Genomic DNA, 18,278 nt, shown 5'->3' with positions numbered 1-18,278 from the left:
CTTGTACAGTGCCGTTCGTCAGACACCCTCAAAGCATTGCGCCCACATTTGTGAAGCCGTCCATCTCCAGTTTCCAGGTGGGGAAACCGAGGCATGGAGCAACAAAGGCCACACTGAGTTGGTGGAAGAATCGGGATGAAAACTCAGAGCTTCTGGCTCCCCAGTTCCTCCTTCTAACCATTTATTTCGGGTGGTGTCATGGTTAAGGCACTGGACTGGGTGTATGCAGATCTGACTTCTATTTCCTACTGTGCTCCGTGAGACTGTGTGCTTCAGTTTCCCCTCTGTGTGATGGTAGTAATAATCCTTCCCTTCTCCTCTAGATTTATAAACTCTCCAGGGTTGGGACTGTCTCTCACTAGGTGTTTGTACAGTGCCTGGCGCAAGGAGGCCCTGATCTCAGTTGACTACGGTAACGCAAAGAACTGCAATGACCAGCCTGCCCCTCAAACTAGGTTTTGGTTCCTGTGGATTCGGTTCCTGTCTCGCTGGCACCTTGTTATTTTAATTCTGTGGTCGGTGTTGTTGCTGCAAAGTGTTCAGTGCGATGGCAAAGGTGACCCTGTAACCTGCGTGTCTTTCCCCCCTTCCAGGTAGGGTTTCTGAAGATACTGCACAAATACGAAATCACGTTTCTTCTGCCTCCCATTCAAAGGCTGGGGAAGGACGTCTGTGCCATTCCGCTTCCAAACCTTAACCTTAAAGTCATCAGCATCACACCAGTGGCTGAAGGTAAGACCTGCCCCTCCGGCGCCTGCCTACTGAAGTTCAGAAGGACAAATGTGTTTACTTGAAGGTAGTTTTATTTGTATAGACCCTGTGATCCGCAGGTACCCTGAACTCCTTTCTTTCCTTAATGCCCCCCGCATTCCTGGTGACTGTTAGTTGCTCCTGATTGGGTGGGTATTGGGGTGCCAGAGGCGTGTATGTGTGGGGTGGAAGAGAAAAAAGCATCTGCCCTCCCTCTCCTTCACTGTGGCTTGGACTCTAGGTGAGGACTCTCGGTGTGGGCTGACTCGAGGGCTTGAGAGGAAGGGGGTGGGGCAGCACAATGACTTCGTAGAATGACGGGATATCAGCATGTGATGTGCCAGATGTAGGAAGGCATTAGGGGAGGGCACGCGCTCAGCCAGCCGGTGGACGATTTCATCCTCCCAGCTGGGCAGCAGCTTCTTCAGGTGGCCAGAGCCTAGCAGCAGCTACGGAAACCAGGACGAGTGGTAGAATTCCTTCGAAGGTGTTGACCAACATGTGGACAAGGGTGATCTACAGTACTTGGATTACAGAAAGCCTTTGCCTAGGTCCCTCACCAAAGGCTCTTAAGCAAAGTAAGCAGGCCTGGGAGAAGAGGGAAGGTTCTCTCATGGATCGGTAAGTGGTTGAAAGAAAACCAAAGGGTAGAAATAAATGGTCAGTTTTCAGAATGGAGGGAGGTAAATAGTGGTGTCCCCCAGGGGTCTGTTCTGGGACCAGTCCTATTCAACATATTCATAAACGATCTGGAAAAGGGGGTAAACAGTAAGGTGGCAAAATTTACAGATGATACAAAATTACTCAAGACCATTAAGTCCAAAGCTGATGGCAAAGAGTTACACAGGGATCTGGCAAAACTAGGTGACGGTGAAACAAAATGGCAGATTAAATTCAATGTTGATAAATGTAAAGTAATGCACACTGGAAAAAAAAGAAATCCCTACTATACATACAAAATGGTGGGGTCTAAATTAGCTGTTGCCACTCCAGAAAGAGACCTTGGAGTCATTGTGGAGTCATAGTTCTCTGGAAACATCTGCTCAAAGTTCAGCGGCAGTCAAAAAGGTGAACAGACTGTTGGCATCGTTGGGAAAGGGATAGGTAATAAGATAGAAAATATCATAATGCCTCGATATAAGTCCACGGTACTTACACCTTGAATACTGTGTGTAATTCTGGTCGCCCCATCACTTGAACTAAAGGAGTAACTCTATCAGCTGACAGAAACAGTCAGTAGTTATCCTCTATTGGACTAGCCACTAGAAGGGGACATGACACACTTGGTTAGTGTGTTATGCTTGTTTGGGGTTTATAGTATTTGAGGAACACAATTGAATAAGAAAACACTACACAGGGTTATCTGTGTTCTTACCACGAAAGGAATACATTCTGTTTTCAAGATTTTTGGGCCAGTTCTGATCTTGGGGGCCCAGGTGTAACTTTGGAGCAAGTCCCAATGTGGGCAGATTTACACCGAGATCAGAATCTGACCCTCTTCACCCTCCTGTCCCTTTTGTTGTTTTGAACTAAAAATACTTTTAATGTAGTGAGAGAAGATATTTGGAACTCACTGTAGCCCGATAACTAGATGTCACCCGTGTTCTGTATCATTAGCAGTTGAAACCCATTGTGTTGAACCTATGCAAGTATCTGCCATTGTGGGTTGACGCACATTGTCTCTTTGAAGTGAAGCCTGATTCTAGCATTAATTTGTTCCCAACTGCAACAAAAATTCTGGAGGGTTGGGCCATATGCACAAGACAAACACAATCTTTTGTGGGTGTCCTTCGTAAGTATCAAGTTCTTCCAAACAATGACAGCATGTTGCTCTCTGCACTAAGTCACGGTAAGCAGTAGGCGCTCCTCCCTGTGTGCTGACTTATTGCACGCTGCCCACACATCAACGTGCAATAATAGTGAGTGTCCTTGAGTCTCTTGTGTCAGTCACCTGATGTGGGAGTGTGTTTCTGCCTGTAGAAAAGGCATTTCTCCTCCAATTCCATTGCTGATTTTAACCTTCTAATCTCATTCCACAAGTGGTGATCAGGAAACTCATTCTGTTGGTGCCTGTGAGACTTTACGCACCGCTTTGTCTTTGCCACTGCAAATCAGGAGGAGGCTGAAAACTATGGTGACTATTATTAATTAGTCTGTATTCCGTTAGCCCCTAGAGGCTGCAGTCAGGGGCCCCAGCTGCACAGCCATGGAGGGAAAGGACAACTCTTGCACCAAAGAGCTCAGTCTTGCATTATGACTACCTGCAGCAGGGGGATGATACAAAGAGAGGGTGGAAGACAAGACAACAGTTCAACAAACTGCACAGTAACCAGTAACCACAGCTCATGGCCTGCATAGTGTGGCCATTTGGCGGGGTTTGTTCCTCAGCATGGCAGAGGTGAATCTTAAGGAGGGATTTTTGCAGGGAGGATAAGGTGGTGGTTTTACGGATTTCTTTTTTGGGAGGGAGGGAGGGAGAGAGCTTACCCCCTACATAAGGGATATTCTGGGAGGAACTGGGCAGGTGTTTGAGGAAGAAGCTGATTTGTAGGAACCTGGAAACAGGTCTGCTCCAGTCTGGCAAAGGTCCATCTAGCCCAGTATCTCGGACAGCGACCAGCACCAGATGCTGCCGAGGTGGGTGCAAGAACCCAGCAGCAGCAGCTGTGGGATAATCGGCCTCTTGCGTTAGGTCTCATCCTGATCTCTAATAGCCATGTTGGCTTAATCCTGAAGCGGATGCATGGTGGGTGCCAAAGACTGCCAGCTCTGGCGGAGCGAAGTGGTGCTAGATTTCATACACTTTCCAATGCAGAACGCTGCTTTCTGTCTCTAGAAAGCAAACCCAGTGCCAATTGGTGCCAGTCAAACAATCTGCTTTAGCTAGCCATAGAATAGTTCTGCATGTGGCACTGAATATCCCTCCGTCTCCCTCCGAATGTCACCGAGACAGACAATCAATCTAGGGGTTAAAGAGGGAAGGGGTTATCTCCTTGGATGTGTGGCTGCCTGCCTGAAACCTCCACCTCTGCCGGGCCCTGCTGCTGGGTTACTGCAGCGTTTGGGGCTCCCCTGGCAGCGTTTCTCTTCTCTGCACCGATGTGATGGGATATGTGACAGTGGCTGGACTGTTTCCAAACAGATCTTGTTTTCCTCCCACGTGTGTATAAATGTCCAGTAAGTACAAGATCTCATTTCAGCTAGTGCATTTAGCTGCTGGGTTTTTTAACCACAGACGCCTTGCCTTCTGGAAATTTACTAAGGGACAGGATGTGAGTTTGGGCACAGATCTGGAGCAAAGGGTGGGGTGTAAATTGCACTGCCCAAGGAGGCAGGGTGGCTCACTGACACCCCTCTGCATTGTTCCATCCCTGCTTGTAAGTAGATGGGTAGTTATTTGCTCCTGTCCTATACCAGCAGTAAATTAGTAACCCCGCATTCACTCCCCTGATTGGCTCAGCCACTTTGGCCAGTGAGTGAGAGCTCCTGTCTCCTCCTGGCCCATCTGCTTTAGGAAGTGAGTAAATACTTACTCTTCCATGCCTGGACCCAAGAGCCAGGTCTCCCATAAAGGATATGGGGGCGGGGTGTTCTTTCTCCCTCTACCTCCCTTGCATGGGTACAATGTCCAAGACACAATCTAACCCTGAGCTGTTTGCCGCTTGCATCCTGCAGCAATGAGTTCCGTAGCTTGTTAATGGCATCTGCACAGTTCTGGGAATAAGATTTGTTAGTGGAGTAATAACTGGTTATCTCTGTTGTGGTGATGCTGAAAGCTCCCCTGTCAGGACTAGGGCCCCCTTGGGCAGGGTGCTGGGCATGCACATGACAAGACACAATCCCTGCCCCAGGGAATTTAGTTTCCAGTTTCTAGATTCTTTCTGCTTCTGCAGCTGCAGAATGAACTGGGACATGGTCATTAACCCTGGCTATAACATCTTTCATTTGGGGTGATTGTCCTGGATTTTAATTAGCTGCAGAAAGAATCCCGGTGTTTCCACTGGATTCTAACAATGTAAAAAGCAGGTCACAGTTTGTGCCATGGCTACTTTACAGCAGTCTCCTCAGTAATGGATGCCCCCGGGATGGGAGATGGATTGGGAAGGGGACTGTAAACAGAAGGTACAAGGAGGTTTGACTATTTATTTTGCAGTGAAATCTCTCTCTTCTGTTCTGGACTTTGACCGTGTTTTGGGCCCTGCTGCATGTGCTGGGAGCTGATAAGACTGGACTGGAATGCCTGCAACCCAGCACTCCCACCCCTAAAACTTTCTGGGGCTGATATAGATGGCATTAATTTCTAGTTTCCCAAAGTGATTTTAAATTCCTGGTGAGTCATCCCTTCTCTGCCTTTCTTAGCTGTGACAGTCCAAATTCATCCCCAGTAAGGTAACAATCGGCAGCTCAAACCTTTGCCTCAGGCTAAGCTGCCTCCCAGGGTTCCTCCCTTCTCAGTGCTCAGCCCACACCCTCAATCTGCTCTCCCCAGAGAGCCTCTCCCATCTGCTTCTGAGCCACTTAACCCTTTCCTAGCAGATTCCTCAGCAGCTAATTGTGTGGGAGGAACCTTGCCAGTCCATTACACGGACCCGTCAGATTTTGTGGGGTCATCTTGTGTGGGTTCTGCATTTGGGGTGCACTGCTTGAATGATCGGGGTTGGTCGTGGAGCTGTCCAGTCCTGCCCCTCCCTAGAGGTGAAGTTCAGGGCTCCATCCACACCATGCAGAAGCTTAGTCGCGTGCTCTCTGGCTCTATGTATGTGTGTGTGTACGTGCCACACTGTAGCAATTGCTGGCAAGGGGACCTGTTGTGCCAATGACCTTTTCACACTCCCCAGGCAGATGGAGGGGAGACCGTGCAATAACACAGCCCCCTCCCTCGCCCTGTGCTACCCCTTTAACAACTGGGGGAGGAGGCTGAGCTCCCTTCCCCATGCAGCAGCTGTGCACCCGCTGAGCAGGGGAGACCTGGCCTGGGTCCATGGAGAGGGTGGGAGGTCACTTGCATCTGTTCTCGGCTCCATTCTGGCCATCTGTGTGATCTGTCCATGAAAGCACGCCCGTGAGGTTGGCCTGATCGTCCCCTGGACTGGGGACTCCAGCTGGGACATTCTGCTGCCCCCCTGTTCTGCTTTGGTGTGTCCTTTCCTGCCCCACCTCTTGTCCCAACCTCTTCTCACCTGCACTTGTTTCTGGCTGAATGACTCTGAGAGACAGAGCCGAATTCCGCCCCACTCTGGCAGCTTTGTGGGCAGGTTCTCTGACACACCAAAGCATTTCAACACTCAGAGCTGGAAGAGACTGTCCTAGGATCATCCAATTCATCTCCCTGCCTGTACTGGATAGTTTCCTACCCATGTACTTCCAGATACTTGCATGGGATCCTACTAATTCTTTGAACCGATAGCCCTTCTGTATCATGGATCTCAAAGCACTTGACCAAGTACTCCGGGGTGTAGCATTCCTCACCATAGCATTTCTGTGCCAGAGGTTAGACGCACCAGGTGAGCCCATCTGGTGATCCGCGTACATGTTTTTCCTTTATCCCCACAGTGCAGGAGTCAAGTAATGGCGTAGGGAATGGCATGTCTAGTTGGCAGTCGGTATCAAGTGGAGTGCCCCAAGGGTCGGTCCTGGGTCCGGTTTTGTTCAATATCTTCATAAATGATCTGGAGGATGGTGTGGATTGCACTCTCAGCAAATTTGCGGATGATACTAAACTGGGAGGAGTGGTAGAAACGCTGGAGGGGAGGGATAGGATACAGAAGGACCTAGACAAATTGGAGGATTGGGCCAAAAGAAATCTGATGAGGTTCAATAAGGATAAGTGCAGGGTCCTGCACTTAGGACGGAAGAACCCAATGCACAGCTATAGACTAGGGACCGAATGGCTAGGCAGCAGTTCTGCGGAAAAGGACCTAGGGGTGACAGTGGACGAGAAGCTGGATATGAGTCAGCAGTGTGCCCTTGTTGCCAAGAAGGCCAATGGCATTTTGGGATGTATAAGTAGGGGCATAACGAGCAGATCGAGGGACGTGATCGTTCCCCTCTATTCGACATTGGTGAGGCCTCATCTGGAGTACTGTGTCCAGTTTTGGGCCCCACACTACAAGAAGGATGTGGATAAATTGGAGAGAGTCCAGCGAAGGGCAACAAAAATGATTAGGGGTCTGGAACACATGACTTATAAGGAGAGGCTGAGGGAGCTGGGATTGTTTAGCCTGCAGAAGAGAGGAATGAGGGGGGATTTGATAGCTGCTTTCAACTACCTGAAAGGGGGTTCCAAAGAGGATGGCTCTAGACTGTTCTCAATGGTAGCAGATGACAGAACGAGGAGTAATGGTCTCAAGTTGCAGTGGGGGAGGTTTAGATTGGATATTAGGAAAAACTTTTTCACTAAGAGGGTGGTGAAACACTGGAATGCGTTACCTAGGGAGGTGGTAGAATCTCCTTCCTTAGAGGTTTTTAAGGTCAGGCTTGACAAAGCCCTGGCTGGGATGATTTAACTGGGAATTGGTCCTGCTTCAAGCAGGGGGTTGGACTAGATGACCTTCTGGGGTCCCTTCCAACCCTGATATTCTATGATTCTATGTGTCTCTTAGCTGGTAAATCTCCAATTCAGATCCAGTCAGCAGGGACTGGGGGTTATTCCCTGGCTCACTTAGTTTGTGTGAAATGAGTTGGTGGGGTCACAAATTGCTTATAAATTCACTGCCAGTGCCACCCAGTGTTGGGGCAGGAGGCACCCCTCAAGGAGAGAGGCGGAGGGGTTTTTGGTGCTGTGGCTGCTGTGGGGGGCATCGTTCATTGACCTGCCCCAATGGCATAGCCAGAGAAGTGAGAGCAGAAATCAGAAAGCAAATGTTAGTGGGTCAAAGCGACAGAGGTGAGAAAAACAGTGTCTGCTCCGGCTCTGACCCACTTCACCACCAGGACTGCTGCACCGGGCTTCGTTGGGCTTTCCCCTTGATGCATTTCCCCTTGATGCATGCTGAGTAGGACATCTGGGGCCAGATTGGGGCAATGGGCTCTGCTGGAAACTGCCTTTTACCGTGTCCTCAGCGATTTCAATACGGGAGCACACTGAAACCACCTGCAGTCAAAGCCCGTGATGGCCAATTGTCCAGGGGTAGTCACTCAAATTAGCACCATAGGCTCCTCTGGACTTTCTCATCAGCCATTTCTTTCCCAGCTCGGTGCTCACTTGTGGGGCTGATCTTCTGGGACACTTGGCTGCTCAGACTGAGGTGACAGGACCATAAAAGCCCCTGACTAGCTGAGCATCCTGTTGGAGTCTGCGTGGTATCATGAGGGCCCTAGAGCAATGCACGGAGTCAGATTCACAGAACAAGCTGTCGAGCTGGCTGGCCGAGGAGGGAGTTGGGCAGCATTCACCCTGAACCAAGATAGAAGCGCTTGCTGTGTGACCCCTTAATGAGGCTTCGTGGTCTGGGATCTAGGGTGGAAAAAACCCTGCTTGCCTGAGGTGGTTTTGTGTTTCTCAGCCAGGCTCCCCACTGCACTTTTGATTGCTTGTTATCTTGGAGGCCAGTTCCAACTGTCCCAGGTGGTGGGGTTTCCACCTTTTCCCTCTGGGAGAACCAGTCAGAGCTTCCCAGGTCTCGGCGCCTGCGAGACTTGATGGTTCATTAATTTTTTCCCCATTCTTAAATTCATCTCGTTTAAGATTATAGGTGCCTGAAATGCTGTGGAGCTCCATTGGGTAGAGCACTGGACTGGGAGACCTGGGTTCTGTTTCCAGCCCTGCCACAGACCAGCTGTGTGCTCTTGGGGGGTGGGGTGGTCTCTCTGTGCCTCAGTTTCCCCTCCCACCTTGTGCGTGTTTGGTCCATTCAGACTGTAAGCTCTTTGTGGCAGGGACTGTCTCGCATTATGTATCTGTGCAGCAGCTGGCACGCTGGGGCCCCGATCTGAGCTGGGGCCTCTGCAAAACAAATAAGGAAAGGGCTGCCTCAAACCTAACTCTAGCGTTGCTCCCTTGATGATGTAACCTACCCAAGGAGATTAGCACCAGGAAGGAGCCGAGTGTAATTTTATCCAGGTGGCATATCCTGTGGGTCCATGATACCTTTTGAATGCTACATCACCCTACAGCATTTGACATTTGTTCTTGGGACGCTGCTCTGAAGGGCAGCCCAGCTTGTGACTCTCACGTGGAAACATGGTATCTGTCAGAGCCATCACCTCTCCTCTGGCCTGTGACACCCTTGCAAAGAAGTCATCTGTGGGATCTCAATAGCAGGGCTGCAGGCTGCCCCCATGCCAAGCCCTCAGCATAATTCAGCTGCTTCTGGGAGCGGCAAGCCAGATGGAGCTGGCCCAAGTTCTGCCTTGGCAGGGAGATCTGTGACCCCAGAGCGAGGCTCTGAGACTGCTGGGACTCTAATTAAAGCAGCTGCATTTCGCTAGGGATTCCTCCTAGTCCCAGAACACTTGGTTTCTTGTAAATGGATCAGAAGCCCTTTGAATGTTTCCTTGCAGCTCCCATTGATCCAACAGACTGGCCTGGTACAGATGCTGTCCTCTGACCTGGATGCACCGGCACCCTCGCCGCCCTTTATCAGATGGATATGGGCTGTGAGCCAGGACCACCTGCTGGTCACATGCGCCCCACAAGATTTTCCATCCTCCGCTAGGCTGTTCCACAAGACACTGCCTGTTAGCAGCCCTGACCTTTTGAGATGGCCAAGTGGCTTCCCAAAGAGTCCGTTCAGTGGATGCACTGGGTGCCGGCATGCTTCTGGTGGGACATGATTGATACCCTACTGGGGAGGTTAACTCCGAGTTGTGTCCCCATCCTGCCTTTCAGTGGGAGCTGTGTGTCTATCCCCCACCTTGTGCACTGGAAAACTTTCCTCTCTGAGTGTCATGCCTAACCTATATATAGATATATATAAAGTAGCTCTTTGCCTGTTTGTAACATTGAGGCTCTGATTTAAAAAACAAGCCACTTTGTGGGAGCAAAGGAAAGTAGATTTCTGTTCTCTCCTCTCTCAAATCCATTGCTGGTTTTCCTAGTGTCGGAGGAAAAAGGAAAACATGCAGCTTAAATACTAAAATGTGATTTTTCTTTTTAAACAAATGTTTTGTACTCTATCGCTGTCCGTGGTCTGCAGCGGTAGAACACGTCAGGAGAAGCCAGTCACTTGCATGTTTGATGGCAAAGAGAACATCCAGCTGATATTGTGCAATCGCTGTAATACATTTGTTCCAACACCTCTCTATAGTGACAAGCAATGATATGCGCCACGCTCCACAGGGCATGCGAGGTTTACAGTTGTGGTTGGACCTCAGTCAAAGGTAAGTCTGTGCCATTGTGTGAGGTGCCTGAGCGCCAGAGATAACACAAAGAAATAAATTCCCAACTGTCCGCCGACACAGTGGGCTGCATCCATTGAACTTCTTATCATTCAGATCTGTTCTTTGCTTTCTCTGTCCCAGTCTGCTGAGGGAACTGCGCCCTTCCCCATCTTCTGTCCTGAAATCTGTGCACCTGGGGCCTGATCCAGCACCCTCAGACCCAAAGAATCCCATGGGCTTTGGTTGGGGCTCTCAGTTCCATTTGTAGATGTGCTGCTCAGTGAATGGAGTGGGGGAACCGTACAAACCCATGTGAAGAACTGTCCTGCAGAGTTAAGTTCTGTGCCTGTAAAATGAAATCCTCTTCCCCGACCAAGCCAGGACAGCCCTGCTCCCACCAGGGGAAGGATTTTACATTCACACATCTCCCCCCTGTGCTCTGCAGTGCCCATTGCAGTCCCAGGGTGCAGCGGCCTTGCGCCTCCATCCTGCTTTGCTCGCCCCCCACGCTCTGCCCGCTCGTGCTGTCGGCAGCAGCTGCCTCTCAGAGCAGATGGTGGAGCTCTTGGTAACTTGGCCTAGCAGGTGGGGCAGCTGGGAAGAGTTGCCCGTGCCCAGGGTTGCTTGTTATCTTCTGCGGTTTGAGGCTCAGGGGCACCCCTCCAGCTGGGATGAGGGCCCTCGGTGTGGCGACTTGCTCTCAAAGCGCAGCGGGAGCAGAGCCACCCCAGAGGGGCTCCGATGGCATTGGTCATTCCACCGGCAGCCCGCTCAGTCGCGAGTGGCCCCTCTCCTGCCTCTATCACTGGACACCATTGTCTGCGGATGGCCTGTGAGGGGAAAAAGCTGGGAGTGCTGGCTGGAGGGATCTGATGGGCTCCTGTCCTGTGGTTGTGCTGGAAGCGCAGAGGGACGAATCGCTGCCTCCCCACTCAAGTCTGTCGAGTCCCAGTCGGGAGGTGTGTTTGGAGTTGTGGACTCTTCTGTCTGTGGCTCAGAACTCTTTCCTGGTGCGAGGGCTGTGCGGGTTCCTCGGTCGGGTGGGCAGAGTGGAGTAGCCCAGCGCTGGGTGTGCCTGGAACTGCAGAGCGCTCCTGGGATGGTGCAAACTCTGGGCCTTCTACTTTGAGGCTAGGCTGATGTACAGGGAGTGATGGGAATGCTCCCTGCCACAACCCAGCCTTGGGCCCATGGTCCTGCTTGGCTGGTGGGAGTGGGGGAGGGTATTGGGTCTGTTAGTGTGGAGGTCCTTGCCTGCCCCCCTTTGGAAGTGGCTGTGTGCTCATCACTTGCAGGGGCAGAAGGGACCGTTCTGACCATCCAGTCCAACCTCCAGCATAGCACAGACCAGGGAACTTGGCCCAGGGACTCCTGCAGCCAGCCCATTGCATGCCTGGCCCTGACCACCTGGCTGACTTCCACCCAGTATCCAACCTGCCCCTTGGGTTCAGATTAGAGAGACACGGAGTGTCTGGCTGCCTCAGTTCCTTGAGCCTGGGCAGACCTGGGCATGGCACAGATGCCGCACTGGCCATTCTGGTAGATTGTCCTGGTGATGCATAAAGACTTGCCCCTCTGAAGGGGCACACACACAATCCACAACACACAATCCACTCTCGCACCCAACCCCCAGGCCTTGTGGGAGCCATCCGGGGAGGGTACCATGGACAAAGGCATTGTCTGTGATGCCCAGAAGCTTAGGAAGTTCTGCTCAGCTCCATCCCATCCCCATAGAGAAGGAGGGCTCACAAAATGCCTGGAAACAAAACCCCAAACCACGTTTTGGGATGGTTGCTCCTTCTGTTTTAAACTCTCTGCAGTGATGCTCGGTGCACTCTGGTTTTATCACCTGCAAGCAGGGTTTAAGGAGCCCTTTTGTTTCAGAGGTCTGTCATGCAGCCACTGGTTTTCTAAGAGAATTTTAGATCAGCCATGGGGGGAAGGGGGATCATTAAAAAGCAGCCTGGGGCTTGCGTATGCTGCAGAGAGTGAGCAGCTGACCCCTGCAGGCACATACAGGCTGGAGGATTGGGTGTCTCTACAGTTAATTGGTAAATCGTATGGGTTTTGATAGGTCAGAGGGGTTTATACATCTAAAGGCAGTTTGTTCAGCTCAAAACTCTGCGGGGGTGTGCGCACGCATAAATATGCGCATTTACTTTAGTTGATGTTGACTAGGTGGCCATGGGTCAGACTGAAACCTGCGAGGGGTCACGTCAGTCTTCTGTTGAGATCCGCAGAACTGGAAGTTAGTAAATTCCTTCCTCTCTTGCTTTGAATGAGCAGCATGAAGCCCTCCTGGAATTCCCATTCACAATCCGATTTGTTCACTCTAATAGCAGTGCTGTACCCCTGTAAAGCCCCTTTTGGTCCATCGATCTTGAAGGTGCTTACCAAGGTAGGTCATTGCGAGCTCCATTTTACAGATGGGGAAACTGAGGCATGGGCATTGGCTGGAAACGCAGCACTTCCATTCCCAGCTCTGACCCAGAACTCCAGCCTCTTGGTTCCCAGCCCGATGCCTTCTCCACTGGTGCACACAGCCAAGTTAACTTGGACTGTACAGGGTCACTTGCAGTAACACAGCCTTCAGCAGTAGCAGCGTGGGGTGGATGAGACATGGGCCGGAAGTTACCTCTGGCTGCTCTTCCTGGGCAGGTTCCTGCCCTGCCCTCACCAGTATTATCCGAGCGCCTTCCAGCCGTGCATTCGGCGATGGGGATCGTATCGATCCCGGGCGGTTTTTTCTCTCTCATCAGCTCCCCAGGGGACAGCTGTGTGTGCAGTGGAGAGGTTTGTCTCGAGAGGGTTTGTGGACCATGTTTACTGCACCTGTGTTGCGCTGTATCAATGTCAGAGGAGGCTGGAGAAGTGCACCCGGCCCTCGGCACAGAACAGGGAGGTTTGTGATGGTTTGTTGCCCCCGTGGGAGTTCACTCCCCAGGCTGGGATGGGACTAGGCAGGCTCCCACCAGCGCCACTGCGTCGGACCCAGTGTTCGTTCTCTTGGAGATGTATTTTCAATCTCGGTGCGGCCATTAAAGCCCCTCGGGTGTTTCAGTTGATCCGATGCCCTCGGGAACATTCCTCTCTTGCGGGGCGGTGGGCAGGACACAGCAGGAGATGGGATTTTACATTCTTCAGCTTGGGTACGGGAGCCTTGCTTTATTTTTGTGCTTCAAGCAGTAGAGGAGCCCAGGTTTGGCACTTGCCCAAAGTCTTATCCACACTCGCGGGGTCTGAGGCTCTTGGCTTGGTCAGCATCGGCCAGTCCGAGCTCATCAGAGTGACGGTCTCTCCTGGATCTGTCACCGTCTCCGGTGTGCGTCCTCCCTGAAGCTGTTAAGAATGAGCAGCTGGTGAGAGCAGCTGTCAGATGAAATGGAAAATGATGAGTCCTGCTTCTGAGGCGGCGGGTATGGTCGCTTTGGGCACACTCACCCCGTTCTCAGCCAGCTCCCTTGGCTTGTCATTGGTTCTGCCACCGGCTTCCTGGGTGACCTTGGGCAAGTCACTTAATCTCTGCTTTCATTCCCCAGCTGTAGCATGGGGACAATCGTCCTGCCCTGCCTCACCAGGGTGCTGTGAGGAGAAATACATTAAGGATTCTGAGGTGCTCAGATACTAGTGTAGTGTTGGTCAGATACATGCCTTGGACACATTCAGTTTATTTCACAATTCTTGCCTTTCTCTTCCCTTCCTCTCACCTGGCATTGGCTTTATCTCCATCCCGCCACGTGTTCTGTGCACTGAGGCAAGACCCTTCTCCTCCACAGCATCTGCCCCTTGGAGGAAAAAACCTTCTTGTGTCTCAGATCTCATCTGAGCCTTTCTCCCATTTCCTTCGCAGCCCCTGAGCAATTCCTTATTGCACTCTGTCCCGCAGTGTGGAGAGTACATCATCTCTGGATCTTCATGAGTCTAGGAAATTAGGGCTCGGTTCTGCCCGCTGTTCAGAACACTGGTCCTGCTCCAGCAAAGCACTTAGGCACGTGCTTCCCTTGCAGCCAGTGGGACCCGCTCTTGTTCTCCTAGTCAAACGCCGTGCATAAGTGCTTTGCTGGAATGGGGCCAGGGCTCTGAACCCCTTGCAGGATCGAGTCTGTCAACAGTATTGAAACGCCAGGCCCTACAGTGGATTGAAGGCGAATTGGATCAAACCAGCAAGTTAGTAACTGGAACGGGTTCTGTGGAATCCGGTGAGTGGGGAGTTTAACGGGGCTTGGCTGTAATTTTACTGTCCGCGAAGTGCAGCTTCTGCAGTAGAGCAGCTGAGCACAACAGACCTGAATTATCTTGAGAATCTGCCTCTTGGTTCTGGTGGGTGTGTCTAGACAGGAAGCTGTGTGTCTCTCTGGTTCTTGAACTGCTTGTTTGGAATCATTTCTCTAATGAACATTCCCTGCGCGCCTGGCTGATGGCAGGGTTATGTTGTACCTGGTTACAGCGAGGCTGCTTTCAGAGCTGACATTTGGGAAGGAAATCTGTATTCAACTCATTAATCCTTCAAGGTAGCGGGTTGTAGTCCCGGTAAGTAGAATTTCTGTCCTTCCGAGACATGGGACCTAACCCCTAAAGCTCTGTTTGTTGTTCTCCCCCACGTTTGCTAATTGTTAAAGAATTAATCAAGAGATTTGCTCTACCAGCCTATCTTTTGCTGTCGTAAGGGAGCATGCCAAGGGATGCAGAGCGGATCAGTAGCAGAGCCGGGAAGAGACACTAGGTTCTCAGACTCCCAGTCCAGTGCCCCATCCCCAGCCCACCCTGCACTGCAGGAGGACAGAGCCTATCTCTGCTTTTCAGTAAGCCCAGCCCTGTAGTGCATGGGGCCCAGATGGTAAGAACGGTGGAAGAGGAGGTGTTTGCTCTGAGAGGTGACCCTGTGCAAGTGAATGGGCAGGGAAAGGATGGGCCCGTATTGTCTGAGTTTCTTAAGCCACCATCCGGATGAGAAGTTGCCAAGGAGCCATTTAAATTGCTGATACTGGAGCACAGGGAGTCCCGGTGTGGGAACGAGTGGGTGAAGACTCCCCTTCTGCCACGCTCCGGCCGGCCCAGCCTGGTGCTCCCCAGTGATGTCTCCTGTCTGTGCGAACCGGGAGGGAGTGACCCCCAACTCTTCCCTGCGGTGCTTATCTCCTGCATTGACCAGCTGGCAACAACACTAGGAGTAAGAGTGCGCCCGCTACCTAGGAGCTCTCGGTGCATCCCCAGGTTGCAGGGGGAAGCAGTGCAGGCCAGGGCAATGGGGAGATGGATGCAGGGCCGGGGGAGGCAGTGGGGGCCCTAAGTGTTAGGGGGCTTATTCCTTCACCCACTTACTTCCCTGGTCTTTCTTGCATGAACAGAGAGCGACAATACCCGAAGTCCAAAGGTGCAAACAATTCGATGTTTATTGGGGTGAACTTCCAGCAAGCATGATTCCAGTTTCCTTACCTTAGTGTCCCTCTTCCCAGCTCTGACACCACAGAGCCTTACACCTGTGTCCCTGTTCCCATTCCTGCCCTTAGCCAAACATGATTCCAATTTCCCCACCCCCATTCCCTGTTCCCATTTCCCCCTTTAGCAAAACATGATTCCAATTTCCCTACCCCCATTCCCTGTACCCATTACCCCCCACTTCCTGATTGACTGCAGACTATGTAGTAAAACTTGAGTTCTGCTTAACCTTAACCAATCATTTTCCTGAAATTTAACTAACCAATCCTAACATATTGTTACATGATTATGTAACCAATTATATCCCACCACCTTAATTAGTTTACACCCAGCAAAATTAATTATACAGCAGACGGAAACAATCACAGAACCAGACAGAGATGATACAGACAAACAAGAGGGAAATGGGGACTACACTGATAGAACAAGTTGCAGTGGGGGAGGTTTAGGTTGGATATTAGGAAAAACTTTTTCACTGGGAGCATGGTGAAACACTGGAATGCGTTACCTAGGGAGGTGGTAGAATCTCCTTCCTTAGAAGTTTTTAAGGTCAGGCTTGACAAAGCCCTGGCTGGGATGATTTAATTGGGGATTGGTCCTGCTTTGAGCAGGGGGTTGGACTAGATGACCTCCTGAGGTCCCTTCCTACCCTGATATTCTATGATTGATTGATTCATCCACCCCAGGGCTGAAGGCGGAGCCCCGCTGCCCCTCCCCACAAGGTGAAGAACTCACCTTGCTCCTGCAGCGTTGTGCCCCACCTGCCTGCACAGGCCGTTCAGGGCCACACATCCAGGAGCAACAGGGAGGGGCTGATGCTTCTTCCCTCCCCCCCGCCCCCATCACTGCCCAGGAAGCTGCCATGGTTGCATGAAAAGCCCCTGGTGTGCGCATTTGAGAAATTCTGGGCTAGGGGACCAGGAAAAGGTTCAAGGGTTGACACAATAGCTTGGATTTCCCACAGCCACTACAAACCTTCCCTGATCCTCAGGCTAGCTTCCTAGTCCCTCAGGCGCAGCCAGAGCCCTCCACGTGCAAATGGCCTGCGCCATAAGGGCACAGGCTGGAAAGTTTGCCCCCTTAGGATGCTGTCGGTCATGCCCAGCTATTCTCCCAGCTCTCCGTGTGGCTCAGCTGGGATCATACAGCTCTTGCTTGCTAGGACAAAGTATTGATCTGAAGCATCACAAATGAAACTGCTCAGATCCTCACCTACCTCCTGTCAGACACCGTAGATGGGGCAGAGTACGAGGACATCTGGAGCAGCTGGTGCCGAAAGAGAGAACCAAACCATGATAAAAGCTTCATAGCTGGTGCAGACGGGAAACCGATGCCTGAATCCCTGGAGAATTGTCCCCGCCAGCAGCCAGGGGCAAGGAATAGGTTGATTCACCTTTTGGCTTCTCTCTCAAATTGCGCCATTCAGTAAGGCCACAACAGAGACACCCAGACGTACGTACGCCAGGCAGTGGTAGCCTAGTTATATACTAAGCAGCAGCCTGTGAGTCCGGATTCCTGGCTTCTGATCCCATTTCTATCACTTGCTCTACCACTCTGGGCAAGACACCTCCATTGAGGTTGTCCAAAAAGTGACTGTGAGGAGCACTGTGGGGAACCATGTCCATTGCACCAAATCTGCTCCATTGACAAGTAAGAAAGTGTCTCCAACTGCCAGGCCTGCAGATCTCCACCCCCTGGGGCTGAGAGAGTCAACCTGGGTTCTCTGTCACCAAAAAAGGGATTTTGCGCTGGGAACGTAGTTAACTTGTTCTGCTGCTGATGCCCAAGCCAGGGCAAACCCTGGTTCCTTCTGCTGGAGGCGCCACAGGGCTAGTAGGAGTAAAGACTCTAAAACTGTGTGTGCAGCTCAGGAAGCACGGCTCAATCCGTGCAGGGAGTAGGTCTGCTGAGAAGGAGGGTGCCAGTAGTACATAGTTGCTTTTCAGAGCCCCATCTCAGCATTGCTGTTCCTCAGTTTCCCCAGAGGGGCCATCTATCCTAGAGGGCTCTTTAATCTGCCTGACAAAGGCAGAACAACATCCATTGGCTGGAGGTTGAAGTCAGTAACATTCAAACTGGGAATATGTCGCAGCTTTTAGCAGCGAGGGAAATTAACGAGTACAACAACTCACTGAGGCACGCTGTGGATTTCTGAAAGAGAAGTGCTAACTCAACCCCAAGTTCCTGTACCTGATGCGGGAATCACTGGCTGAAATTGGCTGGCGTTATGCAGGAGGTCAGACCGAAAGGTTTTAATGGTCCCTTTTGGCCGTTGCCAAATGGGAAGAATTCTACTTGCCCTTTGCAAAGCACGTGGAAAGCTGTGCTGAAAAGCTCTAGGGTAAGAGCGAAGTATTAGTGCTCTTCTGTGAAGGCTGCGGACAGAGAACGCGAGCCTGAAATCAAAACCCGCAGGCCGCCAGAGTAAAGAGCCGCTGAACGAATGCTAAAGTCAAGCAAGGATTCAAGAAGCAGAGAGCAGAACAGGGCTTGGTGCTCCCCCCACAAACCTAGGGGTGCCACGAGAAAAGATCCCTTGGAGCAAGAAAGACCCTGGGAAAGCCTCCATCCTCCTGTTACCGGTGGGGAAGGTCTTGTTCATGAAGATCAATCCTTAGATTTCCCTTGGGCTTTGCTTGGCACTTGCCTTCAAAAGAGCTGGTAAGGCCACGGCAGGAATGGGAGACTCTGCTCTCGGGTTGCTGTGTGATTACCAGGGGTGGTTCTGAGAGTAGTTTGCAGCTGAGCGAATCAGAGATCCTGTTTAA

The 18,278-nt window shown here is 51.4% G+C and overlaps 1 protein-coding gene across 6 annotated transcripts in view; it reads left to right on the top strand.

Moving 5' to 3' along the window:
- ADISSP (adipose secreted signaling protein) overlaps window positions 1-18,278 on the top strand; it is a 144,635-nt gene that overhangs the window by 91,355 nt on the left and 35,002 nt on the right. For all 6 annotated transcript variants that reach the window (XM_084626484.1, XM_084626480.1, XM_084626479.1 and 3 more), the window contains one exon: window positions 594-732. In XM_084626484.1, the coding sequence (XP_084482610.1) occupies window positions 594-732 (139 nt within the window). The remainder of the gene's footprint in view (window positions 1-593; window positions 733-18,278) is intronic.

Source organism: Lepidochelys olivacea (assembly GCF_965140295.1).
Source record: "Lepidochelys olivacea isolate rLepOli2 genome assembly, chromosome: 4".
NCBI classification, from domain to species: Eukaryota; Metazoa; Chordata; order Testudines; family Cheloniidae; genus Lepidochelys; species Lepidochelys olivacea.
Note: the sequence above shows the minus strand (reverse complement) of the source record. Positions and strands in the feature narration are given on the sequence as shown.